This window comes from Eptesicus fuscus, chromosome 14 (assembly GCF_027574615.1).
Source record: "Eptesicus fuscus isolate TK198812 chromosome 14, DD_ASM_mEF_20220401, whole genome shotgun sequence".
In the NCBI taxonomy this organism is placed as follows: Eukaryota; Metazoa; Chordata; class Mammalia; order Chiroptera; family Vespertilionidae; genus Eptesicus; species Eptesicus fuscus.
The window spans coordinates 55799632-55820854 of NC_072486.1; the positions used below are offsets into that span (position 1 = coordinate 55799632).

A 21223-nucleotide genomic window follows, 5' to 3' on the forward strand; every position below is an offset into this window, starting at 1 on the left:
TTCTCAGCAATAGTCATATTTGCTTGCTAAAGGGGCTCCTCTTATTTCTTACCTTTGCAGACCAAGGTCAGGGCTGACTTTCTTAACCTTTCCCACCTTTCTCACCTGAATCCTTTTATGTTCCACTCAACAAACCTAGAGTCCAAACAACATGTTCTAGATTTTTCTTGCCGGGACCTTGGTAAGATATTGGTCTTTCAGTGTTTGAGATTTCTTGGCAGATACAACTCAGTCTTCTCCTGTTTAGAACCTCGAGCTACTGGTACAAATCTTCTTCAAGAGAAATGGGGGGATGTTCCTAAGAGGAGCCAGGGTAAACTTGGTGATGTGGCCAGCTTGAAGAGCACTTTGGTTGGAAAGTGGAGGAATTTCAATAGAAGACCTCATGAGCCTACTTTTTTTGCTTTTACTGTCTGGCAGCTTTAAACTTGTCCAAGTATTATGTCCACCCTAGCCCCTCCTGCCCTCTACTTTAAACTGGGACTTACATTTTAATTTGTGGTCCTGAAGTAATATTGTCCCAAAGTGTTCTCCCTCAACCTCCCTGTCTTTGAGAGCTGCTAACCTTCTACCTTCACCATGAACTTTAAAGAGATATATTCCAATACAGTTTGAACATGTAGAAGACTAACTCATGCATTGTTTCAACCCCATGGGAAATTTTTTGCTCTGTATTACCTTCTGATGTGCTTTTTCTTTGTGTGTTTGTCTTTCTTGCTGCAGGAAAGCAATCTCTCGGGCAGGCCTGCAGCACCTGACTCCTGCTCATCCCCTCGGTCTTCCTGTGGCAAATGGTCCAGCGAAGGAGCCCAGAGCAACTCTGGACTGGAGTGTAGGTGTTGGCTTTTTTATTTAAACATAATTTGATTGCGTGTGTGTCTGTCTCTTTCTCAGGATTCCTATAACTACAAGCAAGACTTAATAATTTTCTTTATTTTTATATTAATTCTTATTTTTCAATTATAGTTGATATACAATATTGTATTAGTTTCAGGTATAAAACTCATTGTAGACATTATATAACTTGCTAAGTGATCATCTTCATAAATCTCATACCCATCTGACACCATACGTAGTTATTAGAACATTATTGACTAATTCCTTATGATGTACTTTACATCCCCATGACTATTCTGTAACAACCAATTTGTACTTCTTAATCCATTCACCTTTTTAATCTACCCTCCCACCCCTTCCCATCGGGCAAAATGTTCTTTGTTTCTATGTGTCTGTTTCTGTTCTACTTGTTCATTTATTTTGTTATTTAGATTCAATTGTTGATAGACATGTACTTATTGCCTTTTTATTCTTATTTTTAATCTTTTCTTTCTTCTTCTTAAAGAAAACCTTTTAACATTTCCTGTAATATGGTTTGGTGGTGGTGAACTCCTTTAGCTTTTTCTTGTCTGAGAAGCTCTTTATTTCTCCTTAAATTTTAAATGATAGCCTTGCTGGGTAGGGTAATTTTGGTTGTAAGGACTTAATAATTTTCAATGTGGCTCACTGACCAATCTTCACATATCTAAGCCATTCTCAGGAGGAATGTTTCTCTCCTGGAGTTTCCCTTTTTTTCCAGGACAGTCATGTAATAAACTCTTAAATCATAGTAGAGATTAGGATATATATACACCAGTGATTACATAATTAAAAAGAATTAAATGTATAAACAAATAGATAAATAAAATCCAAGAATGGCATGCATGGACCCATGATTAGAGTGAGCATGTGTTATAAATCAGGGACCCAAAAAAGTAGTTTAATATTCATGATGTCCCAAACAATCCTCTGAGAGGCAAGACTCTAATGAGAGAATTTAAATCATTTAGATAGAAACCTTCATGAAATCTTTTTTTGCTCCTTGTGTGTCATTAGTCAAGACACTGGTCTCTTTCAGCCTCAGTGTTCTCATCTGTAGATGGGGACAATTTTGGCCCCTTCTAAGGGGAACTTCATGGATGTTGTTAGGATCAAATGTGGCTGTAAATGTGAAAGTTCATCGTAAACTGTATAGCCTGCAGAATTATTTATTCAGAAATAAAGTAATTGATGAATTTATTAATTCATCTCACATTTGAGTACTTGTTTTGTCCTAGAACTGTGTTAGTTCCTTGGAATTCTGAGGTGAGGAATATGTTTTTTTCTTTAAGAAGCTTAGAATGCAGAGTGGAGAGAAGAAATCAACAGGTAAAATACCAGTGGTGACACCTAGAATAGAAGAGTACAGAGACCATCACTGGAGTGTGAGGGAGGACACTCCATCCCTGTTTGATGTTGGAAATAGTTATTAGAAATGCTTTTGAAAGATAAGTATCACATGATCTCACTTATATGTAGGATATAATGAGCAAAATAAACCGACGAACAAAATAAATCAGAGACATGGAAGCATAGAGCAGGCTGATGAATATCAGAGGGAAGTGGGGAGGGGGGATAGAAAGAGATTAACCAAAGAACAATGTCAAAGAGTTTAGTGCCTATGTTTTCTTCTAGTTTTATGGTTTCAGGTCTGACATTTAAATCTTTAATCCAGTTTGAGTTTATTTTTGTATATGGTAAGAGAGTGGTCCAGTTTCACTTTTTTGCATATCTCTGACCAGTTTTTCCAGCACCATTTATTGAAGAGACCTCCTTTACCCCATTGTATATTCTTTTGCTAAGACTTTACCTAGTACTTGCCCTCACTTAAGAATTTTTGGCTTTTCCTAATGGAAGTGATTTTCACCCATTTCATTTATGTCATTTTAGTTTACATGTCTATTCAAAGAGCTAAACCAGGATTTTCTTCGTTCTGTGTAAAGTGTAAGACGAGTCCTCTGTGTGACCTATCTCTGCCATTCCCATATCCTATCCACTTGTCTACTCCCCTATTTATCTCCCCCTGTCAGCCCACTTTCTGGACTAAATGTGTTCAAGTGATGAAGTTTTACTTATTCACTGCTATTTATTAAACATTAATTTGACTTGGAGTGTCTTAAGAGTCTCAAAAATGCGGAGGAAGATGGCAAGAATTTAAAAAGTAAAATAAAATAAAGAGGATCTCCAATTTCTTGCTATTGGTGAGGATGAAGGGCCCTGATAGTGCTAAGTTATGCTTTTGGCAGAACAGGGGTGGATCAGGGCTGGCAAGAGTCCCCTTGTTCCCCATCCCACCTCACTTGACTCTCAGGTTGAAATTCTTTGCAAAATACCATTTGGTTTGAGGTCTGAGAGTCACCTCAAAGGCCTATAGTATTATGACCTGCTGACCTATGTCACCTCTCCTCTCCTCATTTCACCAGTGAGAAAACAGAAAAGCGGTTTATGGGGCCCCTGAAGTTGCAAGACAAATCACGGGTGAACCTGGATTTAGGATCTTATGTGCAAGTTTCTACTTACTGTAGACTCCTAAAAGGGTCATGTTCAGACTCCAGTACATGTGCTAAAGTCTTCAGGTGGGGCACAATTATTTCCTAAATATCCTTTTGCATAGGGCGTTGAGTAGTAGCCTGCTGGTGGGGTGCCTGAAACACAGGGGTGCCCTGACTCAGGGAGCCCAGACTGTAGGCACCTGTGTGTTTTGGAGAGGAGTATACTATTATAGGAGTCAGTTTTTATGTTTTGAGTACATAAACATAATAGTTTCCTTCAAGTATTCCATTTTCCTTTTCCTACTTGGTGATCTATACTCTCACTTATTTTTAGTTTGTTCCTCAAAGCCCAAAGCTTCTGTCCTGCTCTGATTTGCTTCTATGGTTTATTGTGGGCACCCTGTCATAGTGGCCTGTGGCGTTAACATGGTGGCAGGAAACACATAATTGCATTTCCTCAATGACTCTTTGCCAACATTCACTCTCACTGCCTATGCACAGGCCTTTCCCTTCATGCATGTCAGGGTTAGAACCCTTCGTGTCGATGTGTGGAAAGTAGCCAGATGGGTCTTCAGGCTGGTGCCTGACTCTTCTATTGACAACAATAGACAGTCAGCCCCGCCCACTGTGGAAATTATTTCTTCAAGAAATGCCCTCTCTTGCTCTCTGCCAGGCCATGCTCAGCTTTTCAATTGAACCAATTCTCTTTTATATTCACTTTTTGCTTTGATCCCTTACAATTACTCTCACCATCATGCATTGTTTTACAAATCTTAGAACCAAATTAATGTTTTTGAGTTGATTTTCTTACTCTAGGTCCTTAGATTTCAGGCTTCTTGAAGAGAGGGATAGTGATTTCTGCTTGTTCTTTCTTCTTCATGGTGGAAAGCACAGCATCATGGGCATTGCTGTCTGGTTACTGATGTCAGGGGACTGAGTGATTACAGCTTTTCAACAGAAGAGGACATTTCAGTCAGTGAGAAGGGGACATTTCACTGGGGGTTCATGGGTACGTAGATAATCTCTGGTTCCTGAAAGGTGTGGTAGACATGAGTCCAAAGCCTGCTTTAAAAATAAATGTATTTATACTATTTTAATTCCAAGTAACTATTTTTAACTTATCTTTCTAACACAATGCATTGTGTTAAGTCTTAAAACACAGAGTTGTTTGATCTTTTCATTTCTCCCAATGGCATCCCTTCTTCACCTTCATGGTGGCAACCTACAGGGTCTGCTCCCACTGACACCATGCCAAGCCACGCCAGTTTGGGGGAAAACAAGCTAAATTGCTAGAAAGGGAGTAATGCTCAAAAGGAAAAAGAAATATTCTCATCTCCTGGGCTGGAATCCAAGTTTCCACTTTAGAGGGACTTAGTCTATTTAAAAGTGTGTCTAATGCATAGATAATGAATGTCTTCTCTGAAATGTCACATGCCTCTCTTGTGATGGAGACTTCATCTGGGCATAGAGATTTCTTCCCTGTTTTTGAATATTATAGCAGAGAGCATGGGAAGTAGGTCTTATTCGGTCTCCAATGTTTCATAATTTGTTCTTGCCCATTATGCAGCCTAAAACAACTCTCAAAAACAATGGTGGAAAAGCCACCAACATCTTTCTTAAAGGACACGTTAGTTGTAAACCTAGCATCCTTGATCTCAATTCATTTTATTCTTCCCTCATTGGAAAATTTCCTCCAGTCCTGAGGGCTAAGGAAAACAGAGCCTCAGCACAAACAAAGCCAGACTCTAAATCCAGACCACATTTCCTTTCATGTAGTTGACGATGCTAAGAAATGGCGTGCTTTCTCCCGGGCAGTAGAAACGTAACACAGTCAGGGCACCGTCTCACTCTTTGGTTCAGAGACAAGATTAGGGAAACAGAATCTTCACGTGGGATTGCTATAAACTGGGTTATGAAACTAGGTCATCTTATCTTTAGAAACTTTGAATGAAAGGCCAGGGGAGGCAGGTGTGTGTGTGCCTGTGCATGTACGTGCGTTCTCATTTTTGTCTTGTTTCAAATGACAAGTCCTAGCAGACCTGCGCCTTCTTTATAAGCTTCAGGTCTCAGCATCTTTACATTCGGGTTTGGGTGTCATCACCAATAGTGACTCCCACTCAGCGGTTTCCCCCACTCGCATTCCCATTTCAAAAAATGTCAGGTTAATCAAGAGATCCGATTGCTGAGAGTGTGGGGAGCTAGCCAGATATACACCATGGAAGGTCCCGGACCTGGTCAGCCCTGTTAATAGTGGGAAAAAAGTGATTTCATGCACTCTCACCAGTCCTTTACTTACCCAAATTGTGAAAATTATAAGGTAAATTACACTGGTTGTTGGGGGAAATCATAGAATCCTACAACCTCATAGGTCAGTAAGAGTATCCAGGCCTGATCTTCTACCCCTTGGCAAGTAATTAGCTAACCTGACACTGTCCATTAAACGTATATATCAGATGTAGAGTAGTTCTAAATTTTCTAGTAGCTACATTGAAAAAAGCAAAAAGAAATAGGTAAAGTGAATTTTAGCACCATGCTTTGTTTTACCAAATATGTCAGTAATATTACAAATTCAGCATGCAATCAATATAAAAATGATCAGTGAGACAGTTCACATTCCTTGTTCACACAAAGTCTTTAGTGTTTGCTGTGAATTTTACACTGACAGCGCATCTCAGTCAGTGCTGACCATATTTCCAGTGCACGACAGCCATCTGCTTACTGGGCAGCACACAGCCAAACCATCCGAGACAGGTTTCACCTATTATTATCGTGAAGATTTCTTTCCTTTCTGAATTTGTAGGGACATTTACATAGGATTCCTATTTATAATCTTCTTATTGTTTTAAACACTTTTTACGAGTAAATATCTTCATTTTGTGTAAATTATTGGCTGCTGGTGTCAGTGTACTCTGTCTGTCTTATTCAGTCTATAAACCCCCCCACTCCCAACTTTTCTATTTTGTTTTTTTATGTATAACTATTACTAAGACTTCAGTAGAACTTGAAGGCAAAGAATCATATCTCTATGTCTGTCTATCTATCTGTCTATCTGGATATATAGGTGGATCTCTGTTCTTGGATAGATTATTACGAGGCAGAGGATACAATAAATCAGTAAATCATTTGAGTAAATCAGAGCAGGAGATAAGTTTTTGGACTTTGAGGAATAGACTAAAAATAAGAGAGATATTCCTAGGTATGTCTATAGAGAGCTGTCTCAGCACTCACAAATACAGAATGTTATCTTCATCTAGAAATGGGTGAGCTATATTTTTTTGTCTGCCACAGATGGATACTCTGGGTTTTATACTATTTAAGATGGTATATCAAGATGAATGTGTAGAGAAGAGAAAAAGAGGTTCCTGGGTGGGGAGAATGGAATGCACAAAAACATGGTACACAAAAGGGAAAGTATGGCTCTATTTAGACAAGAGCAACAAGAGAGTTAAATATAAAGGTGAATAAGGAAGGTTAAGGATAGACAGATGGATGCCATTAATGGAAGATCTAGTATATGCACTTAAATTTGGGGTTCATTTTGTAAATAATAGGGAATCATTTAAGCATTCTGAGCAAGAAATAAATCTAGTCATAGCTGTGTTTTCAAGGGAATTAATTCTACAGCAGTGGAAAATATCAGAGGGAATGTCAGAATTAGAGTTTAGAGCAGAAGGAACCAGGACTCAGAGGATGGTACTGCTCAGTGTATGGTAAATAACTTAGGGGTAGATGTAGATAATGAAAGGAAATACAGACCAAAATATGAGCGAAGAGAAGAGGCCTGTATTAGTTGGGGTAGACTGAGTGGAATAAATGAAATACTCACATGTAATGGGTAATACAGAAGTGTAGCAGACTGGACTGTTCCAAGTAGGCTGGGTAGGGGGTTGGCCCTGTTCCATAGTTATTCAGTGACCCAGACAGACCATTGCTCTGACATCTTCCTCAGAAGGCTTCTGAAGTCATCCCAGAAGCTGACTTTACAGGTATCCAGTATGGGAGAAGAGCGTGAAGAAACACATGTGGGAGGTTTTAATGGACCAAGTCTGAAAACAGTCCTCACCACTCCTGCTCATGTTCCATTCATTAGAACTTGGTCACATTGCAAAGAAATTGGGTAATAAGGTCTACTTGTGTGTTCATGAAGAAAAGAAAAATGATGGTTTTAAACACTTTGGTGAATGGTTAGCAGTCTCGACTATAAAGACCTAGGAGAAGCTAAACTTCTAAATGTATATAGATTTTCCTTCCATTAGGATTATTTTCAAAGGGTACATTTCCAAAAGTGAGATTACTAGGTACATTTGTGAATGTTTTAATTTATTATATTGCTTCTTTAAATGCCTGTGTGTGGTTGTTTCCTTTTCCCTGTCCCCAGGATCTACCTTGTTAACTTTGAGCTTACTCACTGTGTATCTGTGTTTTCATGTCTTTCCTTATAATCCCTCTTTCACTCCTTAGATGTGGCTACCTTGGCACATCTCTCCTCCTCTCTCACCTTCTTCTCTGGTGACTGTACAAGGGCAGAGAAGTACCAAGTCTAATAGATCAGTCATAGACATGTTCTACAATCTACTGTCTCAGGCTTGAAGAGGTGGGGGTGGGGTTCACTGGATTATTGGATTTCAGACTCTGCTGTACAGAGTCACCTCCAGAACTTTGAAAACTCCTGATGCCCAGGTTTCACCTCAGAGTAGTTAAAATAAACTCTTTGGGAACAGTGCCTGGGTATTCTTAAAAACTCCCCAGGTCATTTAATGAGCAGTCAGATTTGAGGACCAGTGTGTTAGAACCACTGTGGCAGGAAGCCTCCATCTTTTTCTTTCCCTCTTCCCTCACAAAGATTGGTATTTCTAATCAGACCCCTCCACCCCCCAAGAATGAGGTCAGCTAAGCAGTCCTGCAGTGTCTGAATCTGGTCAGGCTTATCAGCAGGATGGGATGCAGTGTACCTGGGTTGGTACTTCCAGTGGTTTTTCACCATTTCCCCACTGTGATTTATATTTCAGTTTTTAAAAGAGTTGGCAGGATTTTTGCTGTGTTAAGGATTCCCTCGTATTTGCTGCTGTAATTATGTGTTTTATTTCCATGTTCTCTAGTAGTTTACTCTGTGGATTAGCCCACTAACCCAGTGCCTGGCACCAGTGGTGTGGAATAAAAGTTTATTGACTGAATAAAGAATAAAAGGATGAAAAATGGATTTTATTCTATAAATGGTTAGACTTTCAAGCTGGATGATAAATTCCCATTAGTTAGAATATTTTAGGTTGTGGAGATCAATTTCTTTAGGAAACCTAGCAAAGAAATGCCTTTTTATTTATTTACTTATTTTTACAAATATTGTTCCCATCCATCACTATGTGAAAACTTTTAGAGTCCAAACCTATAGCTGTTCTCTGTTTGCCATTGGAAGTATTTGAGTAGTTTCAGAAGCAGAGAAATCTTTTAATTTGAAAAATTTAGAATTAATTGGGTGATGATCCTACTGAACTGGCACAATGTTTGAATTAGTAGAAATTTATCAGGCCTTTGAGTACACAGTGACTTTCAACTTCAAACTGAGTTTCAGGAAACCTCTGGCTTAGAAATAGAATTTACCCATTACTGGTATAGATGTGTTTTCAAACAGTCTTAACTTAAAGTGCTTTACTACTGCTATCCTCCTTTGTAGCTAATTTGCTCAGCAAGGGCAATTTTGAATAGAATTTATTTTAATTGTCATGGAATCTGCTGTGCTGGGTCTTACATTGAACAATTTGAGGGTTTTTCCTCATTTATTCAATATATATTTTAAAGATTACCACATCCATGTGTAAAGCTTCTATAGACCTAATGTCTGCTTTAGTTATTGGCTCAAACTTTCCCCAAAATCCTTTTCCCATTTCCAGAATTTTGTTAAGATTAACACTTGCAGTATTGTCAGGGGAAAATGAAAAGTGTTTAAACTCCTTGGGTTCACCAACTTGCTTGCATCCAAAATCAAAATTTGAGAGCTTCCCCTTTAAGCCTGAAAGAAAACTGAAGTGCGGTGGGTCCTTTCCTTCCAGGAGAATGCTGTGAACGGAGAGCACCTGTGGCTGGAGACCAACGTCTCAGGAGACCTGTGCTACCTGGGCGAGGAGAACTGCCAAGTCCGATTTGCAGTGAGTGTGTTCCTCAGACCTCTGGGCTCTGACCTCGCTGCGGGGCGGCTGCCAAATGGAGTCTGAAGACAGTGGGGTCACGGTGCTTGAATTTCCAAGGAGAGGTTTGAAAGAGCTTGTCCCTTGTTGACAGAGAGGGTATATCAAGTTAAATTGGCTTCCAAAGAGTCAGTTTGAATGGTGTTAGGGCTTGACCCTGCATGCCACACCTTGGTTTTAATGTGGTACCTATGATGACACCAGGGTTGGTTTTGGTTTGTGTGTTCGGTGGGAAGGAGGGAGAATGTGCATGAGGGATTGTCTGCTTAGGTAGGTGTCTGTGTGGGTGACAGGTGTATGTGTGGAGGAAGGGTCTCTGTGGGAGGGGTGACTCCTTTGCAGGGGAGTGTGTTTGCCAGTGGGCATGACTGGTGGGTGAAGGTGGGGATGGGCAGAAATACCTATCTGGTGTGGGTGTAGGCTAGCAAATAATTCAGACTAAATTCTGGAGGGTAAAATTCTAGAAACCATATAAACAGTCAACTATATTGGAATATCTTTTGCTTTTTAATATTTACTTTGTGTCCTTGTTTAGAACAATCTGTTTAAATGTTAAATTCTTTTTATGCTCTGTGAAGAGAACATGGTTGCCAGGCAGTAAATTGTGAGGACTAAAATTCTAGTGTTGAGAGAGTAAACTTAACATTTTTGTGTAGCTTAAAATTATGAGTCTGAAAACAGAGTAACCAGAAATTGGAATAGTAAAGAAGAAAGAAATGTTCCATCTTGGGAAATGGACATTGTAATTGAAATAATAATTTTTTTTCTTGTTATGTTTGTTTATCATGTGAAAGAAAGATTTGGGGCAAAGTGGACCTTGGAATTACAAGTGAATGTTTCTATTAATAACTAATGAGGAAGGAACTGAGTTTCTGTCAGAGCTTATAGAAAAACATAGCCCCCAAGGACTTTTATCAGGCTGCCTGGGATCACAAAGCTGGGAACCAAGACCTTTAAATTCACATTAACTGTTTCGATTCCTAGTTTATAGGTTTTCCTCAGAAAAATTCATGAGAGTTTTGGAGGGCCAAGGTTTGTTGAGTGAAGTTGGGAATAGTTAAATGTCTAAGAAGGCTCAGCAGTACAGCCTGTCAATTTAAAGTCAGGAAATCTGGGTTTGGATCTCAATGTTACCACTCATTGTGTGACATTGAGAACTTTTTATCTTTAGGCAATCTGTACCTTCTCGGTAGAAAAATGGAGTAAGATTAAGTTATTTTTAATTTTGCTTCCAATTCAGATATGTACTTAATTGTTTACATTTCTTTTAATCTGGTTGTACATTCAGTTGATTTAAATATCATTTCAACTTTATGCATATGTATTTTTAATGAAAGTGTAATTGCATGGAGTTTGATTAAATTAACCAAAACCAAGAGAAGCTCAGCTACTTGGACTAAAATCCTATAAATAATGAATTTTAACATTATTATCTTAGTTAATTGCATAAACACTGGTCTTGATTATATCAAATGGAAAAAATGAAAGCTAATCTTACTTGTGTATGTACTTCTGAAATATTATCCACTGCTATTGCTGCCAACTGATAGACTGTAATTAGTTATGGAGTTCTGTCTGATTTTCAAATTACTGCCTTTAATTCTTTCTTGTGCTCTTTTAGGGTCAGCCACATATTTATCTCTCTTGGTAAATCTTGTATCGGTAGCTAGCATTGCTATCTACTGATTAAAACTTGATCACTATTCCCTCTAGACCAGGGAAAACAACAAGGAAAATAAAGGAAATTTTAGGTAGAGGTAAGGAGTTAATAGAGTTGTGAAAATTCCTAGTGTTCTGTTGAATCTTTCTCAAAATTTTCTTCCAAATATTGCCTCTATTAACTCACTTTACAAAGTGTCTTGACAATGAAGAGCTCTTGTCTAAACAATGTTGGTTAAATGAAGGAATAAATCAGTGAAGAAGCTGAAGACCTAACTGTGTTTCCTCACTAGAAGTTTCTAAAGGCTCAGTTTCTTCATCTATAAAATGAGGAAAATGTTGTTTGGAGAATTAGTTGACATAATGCATTAAAAGGACTTATTTGCCATAATGACTGACATAATGAATTATAAGGGGGAAAAAAAAGGAGCAGACAATCCACAAAAGAATTACCAAAGGCCAATATATATGAAAAATATATAAAAAAAAGGCACCCAAATTAAAACAACTATGAAGAGTCAACATCATGTGCCTTAAATTAGTAAGGATTTGTGAAATAATAATACATATTGCTGGTTAGTGTAGGCCCAAATGGGTACTCTCATTGTTAGCAGGCAGGGGTGTGAACTGATATACCTCACAGTATGTAAGTACGGTAAAGCATTAAAAACCTAGCTCTCTCTCTGCCCATTTGTGGCATCACATTTTGAGAGGGACATTGACAAGCATGAGAAGATGCAGAGGAGTGTGCTTACGTGTGTTTGCAGTAGGGAGCTTTGTAGAAGGAAGAGTTAAATAATGTGGGTTGAAGAAGAGTATTGAAGAGGGAAGGGAGAGAGCCTGGACCTCTTCCAGTGTTTGAAGAACTGCCAGGAAGAAAAGAGAAGTAGGGGCCTTGCTCTTTGTTGTTAGGAAGGTAGTACTGACTCTAACAGTGGACCTCACACTCCGGTAAAATAAACGTCATCTGGGAAACCTGTTAACAGTGCAGGTTATTATTTCTCTCTCTGCTCCAAATGCTGATTCACTAGGCCTGGAGCTGGACTTGAAAATCTGTGATTTCAGCAAACACCTCAATTAATTACAGAGCAGATGGTCCACTGAGTTAACTTCGAAAAACAGTGTGTTATAGGAAAGAACTTCAACAATGAGAGCTGCCCAGTAAGGGAACAAGGTGCCTGAAGAGATGGACTCAAAGTGGGTGGAGGGGCATCTTGATACCGTGTGTGTGTGTGTGTGTGTGTGTGTGTGTGTGTGTGTGTGTGTGTGTAGCGGGGGGAGGGGTACTAGGAAGGGGGCGGGTTACACATTTGCTTTGGGTAAGAGGTTAGACAAGAAGATCTCAAAGAGAGCCTCCAGCTTGAGTGTTTTATTTGCAGTTTTCTTAGACCTGAACAACATTTTTTGTAAGAAAAATGAGAGTATTATATTCTCATTTCTTTTAATGAGCCACCTTTGAAGAAAGCTGACCTGTGAGATAGGGACCAAATTACCATGACCAGCTGCTACCTGCAGTCTTCTAAGCGAAGTGCAGGCAGAGTGCTCAGAGGAGGAGTGAATCCACCACTGAAGAATGCTCCACTCTCCTTTCCCTATTTTAGCAAAGCAAATGTCACAGGAGAAGTTAAGAGGAGGGAGGAGTCAATGTGGGTTGTGTAGACAGAGGCGGCTTCATGGAAACAGGGATTGAGTACAGTTTTAAAAAAATGGATGAGATTTACGTAAGTGGAGTTGAGGAGGGAGAACATTTCAACCAGGGAGGGGAACATGAGAGAACTCAGAGGCAGGAGACCTGCCATGAGACATGCATGAGCACCCACAGGGCGTGTGTTAGGTAAGAGGATGGGTGTGTGTGTGTGTGTGTTGTGTGTTGTGTGTGTGTTTGGTTTTCTGATCCATAACTTGGAGTGCATGTTATAAATGTCTGTGCTTATGAAGAATGGCCTATAATATATTGTCTAAATCAAGACTACTTGCAGGTGAAACTTACTGCTGCTGTAACATCAAGGGTGACCTGCATCAGGGACACTGTCACCCTAACTTATGAGGACATTGCCATAGTCTATTTCAAACCAAAGCTGTCCTGCAAATCCATGACCTCCTGCTGCCTGGTTGATATTTGGGGGCTGATAGTGGAGGGCATTGAGGCAAAACAGCGACATGACAGGCCATGAAGACGGTTGAAGGAGAGTTTGCTCCAAAGCCTCGGGGCTGAACCCGATGACCTTTAACATCTTTCCTCTTTTATGTTTCTCTAGTGGCAACATTCAATACGGTAGAATGTCTGTGAGCAGTTATTTAATGGGATTAAAGTTATTTTCAGATCAGTGACAGTACCCAAATTAGTAACTGTTTCTTTTTCTGGTCTAGAAAGGAGAAAGGGATGCAAAAAATAATGAAATTGGAGCAGAAGGATCGCTGTTTCCCAACATGACTATGGAGGGAAATTTAAATAAAATTCCAACTGGGGCAACTCCTGTTTGGTGATTTTATTTGGATGGACATTTGTTCATTCATTTGTTCTATTTAAGTGTTATAGGCTGAGTACCCATTATCAGAAACTTCAGTGTTGAGAGTGACAGTGAATTTAAGCGACATCCTCACAGTTTCGTGGGTAGAAATCATTCTCATGCTTGTTGAGAAGATATACAAAGATGTTCATCCAATATTCCCAAAGAAACTCACGCCTCTATGAATAATCCCCAGAGTACATACCAACGCACAGCTATTTTCACACTTAAGATACTTGCTTACACCATATGAGGATATACACTACCTTAGTCAGACCTGCCTAGATGCATGTAGACACAGACAGGCAACCTGTAGTAGCAAGGAAGTGGACTTTGTGTGGGACTGACCTGGGTTTGAATCCTGCTGTTCCAGCTATATACTGAGTGAACTTGGGTCACATTGTTTCACCTCTCTTGCCGCCTTTTCTAATTTAAAGTATTGTTAAGATCAACCTCAGTGGTTCTTATTTCTGGATGAGCATTGCAGTCACTTGAGAAACTTGATTTTTTAAATGGTTGGTTCCCAGCCTAGAGCTACCACATCAGACAGTCTGGTGAGTGGCACTGGACATGAGTGTGTTGAAAGAAACAAACTGTACAGATGATTCTGTGTGCTCTCACACAGGTGGGTAGAGAGCCCCTGGTCTTCATAAAGAGAGTGTCAGGACCAAAGAGGGTGGCCTGGTCCTCGCACCTGCCATATAGTAACTGTTATAGGTTGTCTTGTGTAACCCCAAAACATATTCTGAAGTCCTAACCCCGGGTACCTCGGAATGTGACCCCATTTAGAGATAGGGTTGCTGCAAATGTAGTTAGTTAAGATGAGGTCATACTGGAGTAGGGTGGGTCCTTGATTCAGTATGACAGGTGTCCTTATAAGGAGAGGAGAGGACACGCAGAGATACACATGCAGGGAGGAGGGCCACGTGAGGACAGGCAGAGATTGGAGTGATGCCGCTGGCAGCCACAGCACCCCAAGGATTGCAGGTCCTCAGAGGCCAGGAGAGAGGCACGGGCAGATGCCCTCAGAGCCCTCAGAAGAGGGCCAACCCTGTTGACTCCTTGATTTCAGACTGAGCTTCCAGACTGTGAGAGAATATATTTCTGTTTTAAGCCACCTACTATGTGGTACTTTGTGAGGGCAGATTCGGAAGCACCTTCTATAAGGTGGTAGTTACCTTACCTGGCCGTACAGATACCTGCACAAGGCTCACGGATGCATGCACAGAGGTACGTTTCAATCGGCTTGACTGAGGATTTTGGCAGAGAGGTATATGGCTTTCTGGATAAGGGAGCAGATAGGCAGGTAGGTGCCAGGAGCTGAGAGTTGCGGGGAAGAGAGTGGGTAGACAGGTGAGTGAGAGTACATAGGTTGGGTAAGAGACAAAGGGAACTGTCAGACTCCAGAATGCTCTTACCAGAAATCTCTTCTCTATTTTTAAATGTGCTTATGCCACCTTTTTGTGTGTGTGTGGGTGGGCTAATGGGTACTGCTTTTTTTTCCTTTTAAAAGTATGTTTTTATTGATTTTAGAAAGAGAAGAAGGGAGAGAGAGAGAGAAGAGAGAGAGAGAGAGAGAGAGAGAGAGAAAGAAGTATCGAATAGAGAGAGAGAAACATTGATTGGCTGCCTCCTGCAAGCCCCTCATGGGGGATTGAGCCCCCAACCTGGGCATGTGCCCTGACCAGGAATCAATCCAGCGACCTCTTGGTGCATGGGAAGATGCTCAATAAACTGAGTCACACCGGCCAGGGCTGCTTTTATTTCCTTATTGTTTTGTTCACTTGTTTTGCTTTCCTCTTTTCCTGGTGTGGGTAATGTTTGGCAAAAATGGCCAAACCCACCTGTACTACCTGACCTTAATTATAAGGAATATTGCTTTCAGTGTAACAGCTATAGTTTTGTTGCATAAATGAATGAATGGCATTAGGGAGGCCATGTCACAGGTGTGAGGGGGAGTGAAGCGTGAGGAACCATGCAGATCTGGAGACAAATAGATCTGGATAAAACCCTAGCTCGGCTTTTCTTAAGCTCAGGTTCTTCTATAAAATGATGAAGATTATATTTGCTTCTCAGAATTGCTACAAGGATTAATTTAGTTCACAAATGTTAATCTCCTCCTTCTTTCTCTCCTGTTGCTGCTTTCAATGCATTAAGTTGAATGAGCTTATTAGTAGTTTGGTTGGACTTCATTTTAACAATGCCTTTTGTTTGGGATTGTCCTAACCCCAACACTGAGACCCTTAGAGCTTCACCTATCATTTTGCTGCTGCGTGTAATATCTGTAGTCTCACTGGGACATGGGTGGGACCAGATGAGTGTGACAAATATAAGTGACCCATTCTGGAAAGGAGCTCACAGGCCTTGACTTCTTACTGGTGGGTCAGAAGCCTTATCATTGTAATTGGCATCACAGCATCTGCTCACAGGATGCTGGCCATGTCCCTGGGTCCTTGGAATAAACTTGTAAGAAGAGTACAGGGCAACCCTGGTTGGGTAGCTTGGTTAAAGCATTGTCCTGACACACCAAGGCTGCAGGTTCAACCTCTGGTCAGAGCACATATAAGAATCAACCAATGAAAGCATAAATAAGTGGAACAACAAATCGATCCCCTCACCCCCACTTTCTTTCTCTAAAATCAATCAATCAATAATAAATTTAAAAAAAGAAAAAGTACAAAGGCACTAGCTCCCTGCCATAACTGAAGCTTTTCCTTGTTTTAAAAACCAAAATCCTGAACCTGGTCACACCCTATGTCATCTCTGGAAGATGGGCACACTGGACAACATCCTGTGCTGATGCTGTCTGGTGTGCATCTGTGTGCTGTGGGCACACAGGTGACAGGACCAGTGCCCAGCACACACTGCTGCAGCTTTATGCCCATACACACCTTTGGGGCTGACAGGTGTTCACCGCAGAGCATGACACTGGGCTCTTGCTTCAGAATGCACTGAGACCACTGGCCACCCCTCTGTTGTTCAGCCCAGCAGATTGGTGATTCTGCACCCCCGGATGGTGGCTTGGCTGGGTGGGGTGCAGGTTATCAGAGGGAACCATGAGTGTGGCAGTAAAGCCAGGCAGCTTAGCCAGCTTTCTGAGTTGTTTGGGTGCCAGCCTTGAAGATGCCATCTCCAAGAGCCGCCAAGGCGGAGCTCTGCCGGAGGCCTCGCCCACCACGAGGATAGAGAGGAGCTGATGAGCTAAGATGACTCAGCGAGAGCACAGCCATCAACATGAATAGTTTTGAAAAAGCATTTGCACAGCCAGACTCTGCTCCTGACCTCTAGTCGTGGGATGTGAGTGGAGGGAGTGGGGTGTTCCTGTGGGTGTGTGTGGCAAGGTGGTCAGCATTTGCATGCAATCATTCAGGTGCACACTTAGAACTGCGTCTCTCATGTGGCAGGTCCTCGGTAAATGCTAGGCACTGTTACCACTATCGTCATTGTCATAACTGTAATTACTGGGCATAGCGTGCTGGCCATGGACTTGAGGAGAATATGCCAATTGTGTCTGCTTTATGCAATAGAGATAGTGATGGGACATGGAGCGTAGGGAGCGTAGGACATTGGATCAATGGCACCATTGTCTGTCTGCACAGACCACTTTTTAAAAAAGCAAATCATGTTATGGAGAGCATTTAAGTCACATAAAAACAATATGGGGTATTGTTCACTAAAAGGGGCTTGGGATCAAATAAGTTTGGAAAACACTGAACACCTTTAATATGCAAATATGCATTATGAAGCTCTCAGAAAAGTGAAAGGTATGCAGGATTCCTTGCTTTTTTCTGGGGGGAGATAAGGATCATTGAATCCATTATTTTCCCCACAGAACATCTGTCAACATCTTGTGGGATGTCAGTATTCAGTGGAAAACTGAAATGCTCATGCAGTACAGTTTCCCCAGGACTTTCCAATGTTAATCAATAACAACAATCCTTTGGGTGGTCACTGGAGGCTATTTTCTTAAAGGTAAAGGAACGAAAAGTCAGAGATGCTTAATCCCCATCGAGCTTTGTAGGTTTTCTGTATCTTTGTGCAATTATTTTGCCTTTATTCTACACTTTCATTAGACTGTGTGTGTGTGTGTGTGTGTGTGTGTGTGTGTGTGTGTGTGTGTGTGTGTGATTTTATTCTTAGAGAAGAATTTTACATTGAGGTTGTGCTTATTGTTTGTATGTGGGTTGGGTATGTGTTTGTGTGGAGCAATCCTGTCATTTAATAAAAATCATTTGCACCTGATTCAGTGTAGCGTTTGCATATCACCTAGGCAATGCCCAGGTGTGCAGAAACGCTTTCCCTTCTAGTGCTCAGTTCTCCTCAGCGACAGGGACCCAGAGCCACAGAGTTGACCCCATATTCTTGCCGCTCAAAGGCTCCAGTCTTGGCTGAAGCATTATTCGCTTTAGCTGTTACCCAGAACCCCCACTGGCCTCCGAGTTGACACTGTTTTTAGGAGTTTTTTATTGTTGCCTACCTCATGTACCAGGCAGATACAAGGAAATGAAGAAGCCTGCTTTGATGTCTTCATTACAGCAGGTGTGTGGGCTTTGGAATCAAATGACCTGGCTTTGAATCTAGGTTCTGAGATTTTACTAGTTGACAATAGCCACAGTTTTAACCTCTTTTAGCCTCAGTTTTACATCTGTAAAACGTGGGTAATACCTGCTTCTTATGGATGTTGTGAAACTTGAGTGAGATAATGCATATGTAGCAATGAAAAGTATGGCAAGTTACAGACACTCAACAAAAAGTAATAACTGTAGTCATTTCTTCCTTCAGTGAAAGGGGTTCCAATGGATTGTCAGAAACTGAAACCCAAAAGGCAATGCTAGACTATTAACTTTGGAGGCCCTTAGTCATCACCTCTCTTCACTGAACAGAAGAGGGGCTGGATTTCGTGGGGGTGTAACAACTAGCCCAGCTGCCAGGCTCTCCTGGACTCTGTGCCCCTTCTCCATTCTCTTGATCCTCTTATACCACATATTATTTTCTATTATCTATAAGCAACATCACTCACTTACTGTCTGTCTTCACCACTAGAACAAGCTGCATTTAGCGCATGGACTTGCCCTGAGTTGTATTCTCCTGGATCCTCAGCACTGAGAAAAGTGACTGCCATTTTTCATGGAATGAATGAGTGAGTTCACTGATAGGATTGTTCAGAGAGATACACATACAGACACCTGTCACCAGGTTAATCCTGCCACTTAAGCACCATTATTCTTAGAACCCAGGATGCTTGAATTCCTGGCTTATTTTTAAGGCTCTTCACAAGAAGGTTCAACACTAATTACTAGCAGGCTACTGTGGAGCTCTAACTCCTGTTTAGCCCATGTCATGCCTTCTGAGCCCATTTATTTGATTCTTTTTGAGGTAGGCCGCTGTTTTCCACTCTTGGCACAGGTGGTCATGGTATGGTTGTCATTAGTCCGTCCCCATGGGGCTCTCAGGAGAATAGATTTTTCTAAAGTAATAATGTCAAGTATGTTCACCTGGCTTCATCAGTTTTGTTCTCTTAATCTATCACTCGTAAAGAAAATGAAGGGGAAGTAGTAAGTTAGATACAAAGAGATGGCTTTGCATCAGCAAGACCTGAGTTCCACTCCTAGTTAATCTATCTTGGGAAAGTTGCTCGATCTCATAAGGTCTCAGGCCCTCAGCTGTAAAAAAGGTGAATGGCACGCATCTTGCATGGTTGAGGTGATCTGTGCTAATAGTGCACATAATGTGTAAATCCTTCTGCCAGCCTCCTGGGAAATACTCTGTGGTCATCATGTCTTTGGAAAAAAATGGCGGGCAGTGTGTGTATGTGAGTGAAAACCACACTGCCACTTGGAGATACAGTATTGGGTGAACCATGACTAAAATGCTGGTCTTCCTGGGCTAGATCAACCGGAGGCTTTGTCTTCATTGTGTCACCAGTAGCTTGGGATTAGGAAATGGCAATGAAAAGGTAGCTAATTTACCACGGCTTGATGTGACTTCTTATGTAGATATAGTGTTCCAGATTAAAACAAATGTCTATAATTATTGTTTAGAAATATCAAGCTGTGATCTTTAAAAAACAATTCCATCAATTTCTACAAAGCAAACTGATAATGAGAACGTTTTAGGACTCATACTGCAAGTAAGCGGGTGTACATGGTCTATTACACCAGCAATGATTAAAAGGCAAACTTTGGTATTTCTAGTTTATATTAAGCCTCAGATCTCTGCTGTGCCCTTTATATCCTACCTTAGAAGTAGAGAGAGTCATTAAGACAACATTGAGACATTATTTCCTGTTGTCTTCATGGTGACTTCTGTAATATGTCCAGCCCATCCACATTCATATCCATCTGCCTGAAATTTGTGAGTACACTTGTGTCTGTGTGTGTAGGATGCTAATTGTGTGAATTTCTACTTATAAGTGTTTGTATACTTGTAATTGTGTTTATATACAATCATATAGAAAAACTTCAATTAATTTAAAAAAAGATGCATGGCAATTCTGATGTGAAATAACTTTGAAGAGAGTATAAAAATCGAATGGGGAGCAGCCACAAAAGCAGCTAGAAAGAACCAAAGATAGGAAGGTAGCGCATGATAAAGTTAGAGCTATTGACTGGTCATATGAGCTGGCATCAAAGCTGGGCAGCACAGAGGAAAAAAAATGAGAATTATAAACACACATGGAGAAAAGATAAGGAGAAGAAAATACAAAGCAGAGACAAGAGAAGAGAGCAAAAAAGTACAGAGATAAGAATAATAATTATGGAAATACGAGGTGTCTTTGGGTAAAATGAGAGCCAGGAATGGGAAATAGCATTGTGGATTTTTGAATATTTCTTTGAGTTCATTAAGCTGAGATCCCTTTTTAATGCTTCATATCCAGGAAGTCCCAAGCAGTGTAGCAATCTCGGGCCAGTCAATGCCAGGGCACTCCAAGCAACACACAGCCCAGCTCTGAGAGCAGCAGTGTGCTGGTAGCTTTCCATTAAACTGTGCCAGCCATACAACTGATCAGGCCATCACCATACTTCTTATAAGTAACAGCTGCAATGCATATTTGCTTCATATATGAATAACTGGACTGAATTTTATTTCCATTTACAAAAGATAGTAGCAGTGTGCACTAGTTACCCAATCGAGTTCCATAGATGTCTAACATTCACGTGCAGATTTCTATTGAAGTCCATCAGAGAATTCTTGTACCTTCTTCTCATTAAGAAAAAATAATAAATTCACCAACATACTTTTTTAAATTACTGTTACAGAGAATGATTTGGTACAGATTTTAGAGTAAACTATTAAGACATATGTACTTTTTTCTCCCCTTAAAATAATTCTTCTGCCATTTTGAGCATAGTTGTTTTTTTTTAAAATCCCAATTTAATGGAACAACACAATGAGGTATCATTCTTTATAACCAGCCACCAACTTTACTAGAATCCAGTAGCTTTGAATTAACACTGGTTCTAGCAATTTGGTTCTTGCCAAATTGGTCCTCATGTGAGTGCTGACTGGATGATTTTCAGGAAAA

General features: G+C 40.6%; 1 protein-coding gene across 3 annotated transcripts in view; it reads left to right on the forward strand.

Moving 5' to 3' along the window:
* Nucleotides 1-21223, forward strand: part of DGKI (diacylglycerol kinase iota) — a 397015-nt gene that overhangs the window by 138203 nt on the left and 237589 nt on the right. For all 3 annotated transcript variants that reach the window (XM_054726100.1, XM_054726102.1, XM_054726101.1), the window contains exons 2-3: nucleotides 724-832; nucleotides 9395-9490. In XM_054726100.1, the coding sequence (XP_054582075.1) occupies nucleotides 724-832; nucleotides 9395-9490 (205 nt within the window). The remainder of the gene's footprint in view (nucleotides 1-723; nucleotides 833-9394; nucleotides 9491-21223) is intronic.